The sequence below is a fragment of the Thamnophis sirtalis genome, unplaced genomic scaffold, assembly GCF_051295495.1.
Source record: "Thamnophis sirtalis isolate CommonGarterSnake01/CBP01778 unplaced genomic scaffold, rThaSir2_p1.2 scaffold_8, whole genome shotgun sequence".
Lineage (NCBI taxonomy): Eukaryota > Metazoa > Chordata > Lepidosauria > Squamata > Natricidae > Thamnophis > Thamnophis sirtalis.
The window spans coordinates 45886763-45896762 of NW_028261388.1; the positions used below are offsets into that span (position 1 = coordinate 45886763).

General features: G+C 34.0%; 1 protein-coding gene across 1 annotated transcript in view; it reads right to left on the minus strand.

The window, feature by feature from the left end:
- TMPRSS15 (transmembrane serine protease 15) overlaps positions 1-10000 on the minus strand; it is a 65411-nt gene that overhangs the window by 49137 nt on the left and 6274 nt on the right. The window contains exons 2-7 of the mRNA XM_087722048.1: positions 9787-9908; positions 6433-6500; positions 2096-2247; positions 389-430; positions 242-283; positions 91-129 (exon numbers count right to left, since the gene is read on the minus strand). Coding sequence (XP_087578174.1) covers positions 91-129; positions 242-283; positions 389-430; positions 2096-2247; positions 6433-6500; positions 9787-9908 — 465 coding nt within the window. The remainder of the gene's footprint in view (positions 1-90; positions 130-241; positions 284-388; positions 431-2095; positions 2248-6432; positions 6501-9786; positions 9909-10000) is intronic.

Sequence of the window (10000 nt, forward strand, 5' to 3'; positions counted from 1 at the left end):
TTCACAAAGCAATTTTATTTTAAAAAGTTGGGGGATTCCATATACCTTATCTAAGTTTTTGTGTACTTAATAAAATCTGTATTTACTAACCGGTTGTTGTTGAAATAGTTGTATGAGTTACTCCCAATCCTGGATAGTGAATCAAACCACAAAACAAAAAGTTAATTTTTTAAAAGCTCTTTTTATTAATTAATAAAATGAAAAGTTTTCCTGTGCAGTGATACATTCTATATTTACTAACCAGAAGTTGTTGAAGCACTGCTTGTACCAAATATTTCCAAACCTGAAAAATAAATAAACAAAAAATAAAGGAAAAAAAGGATAATTTTCTCAAAGGGTTTTCATTAATTATTAATAAAACAATAATATGCATTTTGTTTTGACTAACCAGATGTTGTCAAAGGACTGCTTGTAGTAGATATTCCCAAATCTGCAAAATGAACCAAACAGACTTTTAAAAAAAACCATAAAAATTCTTCTTTATGTTTCCAAATTAATTTGTATTAATTATTGTCACATTACACAATAATTCAAAAAGTGAATGAATTTTCTTATTTATTATGGAAATAAATCTTGTTCTTATTAACTAGGTGTTATTAAGGCTTGCTTTAGTAACAGAAATATTCCAAATTTAGTGAAAGAGAAAGTAAAGCAAATGACCAGCCTCCCCCTGCACAATTATTTCTAAATAAAATGTTCCAATTTGTTCCAAGTTCAATATAAAAATGTTTTGTGGCTTGGTATTGAGAAGTAATTGTAATTTTGTCCAGTTTCCTGACTTTCTATTCCTTAAATAGATTATATGTTATTATATCTTCATATTGTTAAATTCCTAACCTACAGTTGAATCATACACAGCACTGATTAGAGTTAAGTTGATAAAAGAAACGGAAATGTTTATTTATCAACTAAAAAAATATCAGCCATGTGAGATAAACTGTTAAGAGTTTATCTTAAATTGATATATAGGAACCAAAGACAAGTAAGTAGGAAATTTATGCCAAGTGATGGATTTTTTCCCAAGAACTTTCAGTTTGGAGTTCAAATTTTGAATATAAAGCATGCTACTTTAAATATTTCTACACGATGTAATTTATAAAATAGATTTTTTTAAAGTGCATGTATTATAGCAATTACAAAATAAGGAAGAATATTTGTAGCTCAGAGTTGAAATGAGGAGTCCTTGATACTCTCTGAGCTTGCTTGTTTTCTTGCAATATAGCAATAGCAGTAATAGCAATAGCAGTAGACTTATATACCGCTTCATAGGCCTTTCAGGCCTCTCTAAGCGGTTTACAGAGAGTCAGCATATTGCCCCCAACAATCTGGGTCCTCATTTTACCCACCTCGGAAGGATGGAAGGCTGAGTCAACCCTGAGCCGGTGAGATTTGAACCGCTGACCTGCTGATCTAGCAGTAGCCTGCAGTGCTGCATTTAACCACTGCGCCACCTTGGCTCACCTTGCAGATATTTCATTACCCAAACATAGGTAACATCACTGATGACAAAATAGAGAATTTTTTTTTATATGTACGTTATGCACTAAATAAATTACCTCAGTATTACCAGGTTCATTGCTGAAAGCAGAACAGCAGATCTTGAATCTCAAATAACATTTGGATCAAAATTTTAAGGCTTAGCGCTAGTTTTAAAATATGAAAAAATACTTTGTAAACCCCCTTAAAGCCATTTTATTGAATATGAAGTCTCTCCCCCCCCCCCAACCCCAGATTCACATAGTTATGTAGTCATGTGAGACCATATTATTAATATTTCATTCTTGCTGGAAAAAATATTTCACCTCCTAGCCAATCGTGAGTTTTGAAACTTGGCATAATTTTAATTTTTTTAATCCATTTGCTTTTTGGTGTTATTTTGGTAACATTTGCATGTATGTGTATGTGCTCATGTATATACATGAAGTTGTATGCATATGGTGATCATAAATATTTTAGAATGGTTAAATCTGAAAATAATAGAAAGTGTTGTTCATTTGAACATAAATACAGTGGTGAAGATGCCAGTATCAAAGCAAAAATTATCAGAAAATAACCAATTAAACACTTTCCTGTATTTTAAAAAATTGTGGATTACCTGTTATTTCTATGCTGTTCACATCAATGTTAAAAGTCTGTAAGAGTTCAGTTTTATTCTCTTTGATGCCATAGACCAACGCAGTCTTTATCTTTACTTCAGACACCCACCGTACAAAGAAAAGTTTGAAGACTACAATTACACTACCATTTCTGGTTAGAGGTAAACAACAACAAAAATTAGAATACAAACATAAATTAGTTTGTATTGAACAACAGATGAATAACCAGAATCTTGGCACTAAACTAGCATGATTTTTAATGGCTTGAATTTTCCTCCTTTTTTATAACATCATACACACCTAACTGTATAACACTGAAATTGTTTGTAACGAATGTGGATATTTAAAGTTAAAAAGGGGAAAAAAACAATGGGGGGGGGAGTATTTTTTATGTGGAATCTTAAAATATTCTTTGTTTAAAATATGCTTGCTTTCCACCCATTTTGATTAACTTGGAGAGACAGTTTGTATATAGGGCCCTTCCAATGGCGAAGCCATGTTTTAATACTGTTCTAGAAATAAGGCAAAACAGTGTTAGTAGTCCTTGCCTCCAGTGGTAGCGTATTCCCCATGCATGGGGTCACAGCAGAAAAGGCTTTTCTCCTAGAACCTGCCTGCTGGAATTCCTCAGCAGATGGCACCCATAGCAAGCCTCTTCAGTTAGAATGAGTGGGGTGAGCTATTCTCAATTGGGAGATCATAGGGAGATAAATAGGACAATGGCTCATATCAGTAGCTTCTTATTTTTTTAAACATATTAATTAAAAAAAGACATGGAATCAAACATTTGCCTTATATATGTACCAAATCATGTTTGCAATCAATAAATGAACTGAAAATATTGTAAGTTTAACGATCTGCTTAACCAATCTAAGATCAATGAGGAAATTATGATTATAAGTAAAAACATAAATTTAGAATTTAGATACACATAAATCCAAAGAATTCAGAATGATGATCAGTTATTACTGTTTTCTGGGTATATTCATATAGATACTCAGTAAGGAATAAAGGACTACAAATTACAAATAATTGTAGTGCAGTGGTTGAAAGTAATTAACATGATATACTTTTTAAATTCAACTTTAAAATAATTTAAAACACTTTACAATTTAAACATGAACATTATTTTTTTTAAAAAATTAAATGTAAGTACATTAATAAATTGACATTAGCAAAATCATTTTTTCTAAAGACATGTGGGATTTTAATGTAAGAGTAATTAACTGCTCAATACCTCACCTTTATTTTTATTGGAAATACATTTTCTGAAGGGCTTATACCATAGAACTATAAAATAACTCTTTTTAATCATGCTGCCACGCCAAGAAATTCATGAGAGCACCAGGTAAATTATATATTATATTCTTGAAGACTGTTACGTTAACATGCTATTTTTACCCAACATGGTTGGGCTCACCTGGCTTATAGCTTTATCTTGACTATGTGGCATCGTTTAAGTGAAATAAATTGTTTTGCACTTCATTTCATCGTATCTTATTAATCTTTAAAAATATTATCCAATCCAGGCAAGAAATAAGAAGGTCAAAAGATGCTATTTAAAACATGATTTATCTATGTTGCCAAAAGAGTTAATTACCCTGAGATAAATCCACTTAGTCTCTGAGAATCCCAAAAATATAGTAAATTTTACCTTAGTTTCTCTCCATATATATTGTTATTGATATGACATTTTTTTCTTTCTAATATCCTTTAATTGGAACATTGGCATTTTCCACAAATGAGGACTCCTTGGTACCCTCTGAGCTTGGTTTTTTTTTCTCGCAGACTATTCAAATTATCTAGCATTTTGCAGATTTTCTAAACTAGCTAACATCATCTCTGGACCTGCACCCTTTTCAACCTTGAGCTACATTCTCCTTTAGTAATTTTCCACAGTGATTTTTGTTTTTACTCAATGGGAAATTTTGTTTGATTTTCTTATTGTAAGTTTTTCTCTGTATCAATTTCTCTAGCAAGATTAGGACTGAGGATAGTGGTGACTATATAACCTTTTCTGTTGATGTAAAGAAACATTAGTTTTAGTTGCAGAGCAAGTGACCTTTAGTCTTTTTAAAGACCTATATCAGCATTTTGTCACTGAAGTAGCAATGACTAAGAGATGATTAATTCTTTTAAGGTCAAAGAGAAGGCTAGAGTATATTCAAAGACTTTTCCTTTAATTTCTTAAATTATTCATGTACTGTAATGCTTTAGGCAATTATTTCTATGCTATCTTTCTGACTTATCAAAATTTCAAATGTGAAATCAGATTGCAACAAAGAACATTGTAATACAATGCATGTCTTTTATAGAAAAATTGTAAGGAAAGGTTCTTTGAATTAAAATGATACATGTTGTTCACAGAAAAAAGCAACAAAATCAAAGTTTTACAAGTTGGGTAGGTTTGTTTTGCAATTAATCCAACAAGAACTGCTTAAGTATAAATATTGAACAGACATTCTATGGCTGTGATGAACTTATAGCATGTGTGCCCGAAGAGACCTTGTTGTCTGGCACATGTGGCATTGCCCGTTCCTCTTCAGGGTTTCTGGTGCACATGCTTTTTTACTTATAGTAGTAGCCTAAGTACTAATTATCATGGCAACTGAGTGTAATTTTCTGTATTAAAATTAACTTGATTTTAGTACTTTGCTCTGTATCATACATAATAAAGCTAAAATTGAAACATGAACTAATGAACTAAACCACACAGAATTATATGTTGTGTATGTGGATACACACACACACACACAATGTTTAAATACTATGTATGAAGAAAGATTTCATGAACATCATAACTTGAGAAGTGAAAGATAAAACCTCTACACAGTATATGCATTATTTAAAATCATGTTTTTGTTCTATGATAAATTACATGGATTTAGAACATTATGGCAATAATCCATCTGTTAATTAAAATAAGGAATATAAAACCAGGCTGAGATTGTCTAACCTTAAAAGCTAAACAGACTTGATAGTGGTTATGATTTGGACAAGATTCCATTAGAAATGCCAGAATTCTGGACTAGACTATGAATGAGTTTTGGAATATTAAAATGGATATTGCTGTGAAGATGTTTGTCTGAATACAGTATATCTTCATTCTTATTCAAGTAAAAGTTTTCCCCTCTTATTTAAATTTTTAGTAATATAATGTGATAGTTAATGCTGTGGAATTTGAGAATGATCTTGATTCATTATCAAGAATGTAGCAAATACCGGTACATAGTTTCATTTTTATTAAAGCCAAACATTTCCCCTCTTTTTTTACTTATAGTATATATACTATAACTTGATAGTTAAAACTACTGAACTTGAGAATGGTGATTCTATATTTTAATAATATTAGCAAAGGTATTTAACAATTGTTAAAATTAATGATGAGGAGATGCATCTTATTTCTTAACAGATCTGATTAGGATATGGAGTAAAGAAAATGATTCCTGGAGAAATTTCTCTTCCGTAGTTTTGTGATAAGTAAAAGTAGTGGTTATGAACTGGGATAACCAGTTCTCTGTTGTGGAGGGTGAAGCTGGTTTGGGATCACTCACTATTTCTTTTACCTCCTGAGTGGAAAGTAATAAAATATCTTTTTACCAAATTGTACCAGACCAGTATAGTTCTATGGGTAGTTCTCAACTTACAATCATTCATTTCATGACTGTTTAAAGTTACACCACCGCTGAACATTGACTTATGAGCAGTCCTCCCATTTTTGATCATTGAACAAAATTCATATGATCAAAATTTGGGTGCTTACAATTGGCATGTATTTATGATAGTTCCAGAGCCCCACAGTTTCATGATTACAATTTCTAACCTTTCCAGGGGCTGCATTCATTTAATGATGGCATAATTCATTTAATGAGTTAACACCCATGGCAATAAACATCATAAAATCAAATGCATCTTAATGCCCGCATCACTTAGTGATGGAAGTTCCAGTCTCAATTGTAGGTTGAGAATCACTTGTATTATAGCCCATAATTTATAAGTATGCTTCATCCAGAAGTGGATTACTTTGGGCTGATAAAAGGAACTTTCTTCACACTTTTTATTTATTTCCTTCATTTTCATTTAATTTTACTACTACTTTTTCATTAAGACCTTAACTAAGGAAATGTACTCCAATTTTCCTAATGAGCATAGAACAGGATCTATACTGAGCATATGATAACTATGTAGGAGTTTTAAAACTGTAGCTTTAGAAGCGGATGAAGAGGAATAAACATGTTATAATTCTAGTGTGAGAGTTCCTATGATTTCAATAATATTTCAAGCCTGTGTACATAATGTCCATCCTAATATTAATTTTGATTAAAAATTAACTTACCTAAATTGCATAACTTTACTTTCCTTATATTCATTTTGAAGTTCACTTGCATGTAACATATCATCTACCTAGATATACAAAGATAAACAATATAAAACATATGTAGAATATATTTTCTAATATAGAAAATATAAAAAGTGATATCATCAAAAAAAACCTGAAAACTCTCTTCCTATAAAGGCAAGAAATATTCAGTTTTTCTTACAAATTAATATTTTTAAATAATATTATGGCTTTTTAAATATAGATATATAGAGATAGAAAAGAAAGCTGCTTGACAGACAGACAAAGTTTGATTAATGCAGCAGTGACATCTTTCTGCTCAAAAATAATGACCATGAAGGAAAAGGATATATACATATGCATACAAATTGATTAAATCAATTGACTGTCAGGGTCAAAGAATCAGAACCATTTTAAGGTTTTTACATAGAAGGCTTATTCAAGACTGTGTACAAGAATTTAGTAAATGATCAGCACTAAACTGGCAGTAGATAAGCATCAACAGAATTCAATGGGACTGGATTTGGATCTCTTGTGGCAATGCAAAGGACTCTAAGCTTATGACATGTTTAACTTGGACAAGTGCTCATGTTCTGAGTTCTACAACCAATGTAGTAATGGGCCTTAGGAAGTGGGTCTTACATCCCTGATCATGACTGTGTTTAAAATATGTTTGAAAACCTGGCTTTCCCTTCAGACTTGAATTAGGGTGGGTGGAAAATCTCTTATAGGGAAGTGCTTTGGTTAGCTCTAGCTGTCTAGAGAAGGTTTCCTTCTCTAGACAGACATGGCTCTTTTCTATGTTTTATTTGTTCTTAGCATTATAATATTGTATACCATATAGTGTTTTTGAATTTGCTTTCTTTCTAAACTTTTCTGTCTGCTGTTCTATGTAACTATTTGACATGATGTATATTGCCATTCTCTTATAGAGAGACTTAGAACAGCCAAAAGGGTTTAAAAATCAAAACATAAAAGGAATAATATAAAAATAAAATTCATACCTTGTCAGCAACATTATATATTTACATTTAAAGAACATGCCATCTCTTATGGGCATACTTATGCATACACATATATAACCAGTGACGTGCAGTCACTAGAAGCAGGGGAGGCGAAGCCTCACCAGTCTCCTGAGGAAAAGGAAACAATTTTTAAAATAATTAAAAAGGCCAAGGTAGTTGCTCCCACACTCTAAGTCACAGTGACTCTGAGTCTCCTTAGTGCAGTTAGTAGGAGGAGGCTAGAGAACTATGGGCCTCCTTTGCATAAGGAATTTTTTACCGTTTAAGAGTTAAAAAGGGTTAAAAAGCAAAAAAAACCTGTATGCAAATGAGGCATGTGATTCTCCCGCCTCCTCCTGCACAGAGCACTTTGTTTAGAGCCTATTTTAAAACATTTAAGCAGTCATCCACGTGGTGACTCTAGCAGCAACTAGCCTAGCCTGCCTGGCCCTAGCTAGACCAAATCTAGCATTTTTGATGCAGCTGGAAGGTATGTGGGTCAGAGGGAGGGGGCAGGGGGGAGGAATTCAATTTATTTGTAATGTAAGTAATTGTAATTTGTTTTTATTGTGTGTATGTGCATTAATATTTTTAATTTTTAATTAATTTTTAATTTTTAATTTTTAATTTTTGATTTTTGATTTTTGATTTTCGATTTTCGATTTTCGATTTTCGATTTTCGATTTTCGATTTTCAATTTTCAATTTTCAATTTTCAATTTTCAATTTTCAATTTTCAATTTTTAATTTTTAATTTTTAATTTTTAATTTTTAATTTTTAATTTTTAATTTTTAATTTTTAATTTTTAATTTTTAATTTTTAATTTTTAATTTTTAATTTTTAATTTTTAATTTTTAATTTTTAATTTTTAATTTTTAATTTTTAATTTTTAATCTTTCTTTAATCTTTAATATTTTTTTTTCATTTTCCATTTTTTTTAAAAAAAATTTTAAAGCCATGCCGCCTTGGCACACCATAGAGCGAAATATGTCCTGGTTTTCGGCTGGGCGGCATGCACTTTAAAGTGCAAGCGTGCTGCCCGGCCACAAACCAGGACATGTTTCGCTGAATGGTGGCCGAGCCCTCTAAAGTGCCGGCATGCTTTTAAAGTGCCGGCTTGCCTTCCACGCTGGCCAGCCCAGAAGGCAAGCCGGCACTTTAGAACTCGGCCACCATTCAGCGAAACATGTTTTGCTGAATGGCGGCTGAGCCCTGCCGGCACTCATGCCTTCAGGGCCTGCTGGCCATTCAACGCTCGCACCCAGCACTCACACGCCCACCGGATGGCGCCGGGGAGGAAAGGAACTGCGCGGGTCCTGCCGCTGCCGGTACGGGCGAGGGTTGGCTGGCTGGGGGTGGGGGTGGCTGCTGCCAAGGCCTCCAGCCTTGCAATCCTGGGTGGGGAAGGCGAAGGTTTGCTCTGGAGCTGTGGAAGACTGTTGCACTGGGAGGCCTCCGCCCCAGGGATCCCCCGCTCCCCCCATTCGGATTACCCCCAAACCCAAAGGAACTTGGGTGCAGGGGTGCGATCCAGGGAAGATGGGGTTTGGGGGCATGGAGGAGGAAGGGGCGATCTCCCCCTCTGTTTGTCTGTCCTGCTGCAGAGCTCCTCCTGGGGGAGGGGGAGGTGGCGAGTGCGCTGATCCCCATTTGCAAGACCAGCCCTCCGCCTTCTTGTCCCGTTGGGAAGGGGGGGAGACAAGAAGGGGGCAGGCTGGCCTCGCTGCTTGCATTTCCCCTATTCCCCCCTCCCAATATAGGTGCAGAGAAAGAGCCAGGCTTCAGAAAGGAAAGGATATTTTTAATAATTTTCTTTGTCTGAATATGATTTCCCATTGAGGAAAAGTGGAGTTTTAATTCCCCACCAGTAAAAAAAGAAGTTTAGTCTTTGAAGGGCCCTTGTGTGACATCTGCCTCTGTGTGTGTGTGTGTGTGTGTGTGTGTGTGTGTGTGCACGTGTGTGCCATCAGTGCCTCACCAGCCATAAACCTCACTGCACGTCACTGTATATAACCACTATGTGGTGACCCAGTGGCTGGAATACAGCATTACAGGCTAATACTGCTGACTGTCAATTGTCATCTGCTCAAAGTTGACTCAGCCTTTTATCCTTCCAAGGTCAGTAAAATGAGGACCTATATTGTTAGAGGCAATATGCCGACTCTGTAAATCTCTTAGAGAGGGCTGTAAAGCACTGTGAAGCAGTATATAAGTCTAAGTTATATTGCTTTTATATTCTTCTCTCTTGCACATTCATTCACATATATTGATAGGCATTGACTTATTTAAACAAAAAAGGGAATGTGGAAATACAGAAATAATCCAGTAAAAATCAGTTTATTTTTACCATTTGCTGAACATCAAAGGCAAGAACTTTGAAGTTTACTGATGATTTATTTTGCAAAGCAGGGGTGAACAATGCTCCTGATTTTATTGTAAATATTCCCTTTGCTTCGTGGCATTTTGCTCCTGATTAAAAAAGCATAGAAGTTAGAAAACAAACTGTTTCTCTCATTCTGTTGGTTTAGAATTTTTGCATTTTTTAAATCTATGAATATGGA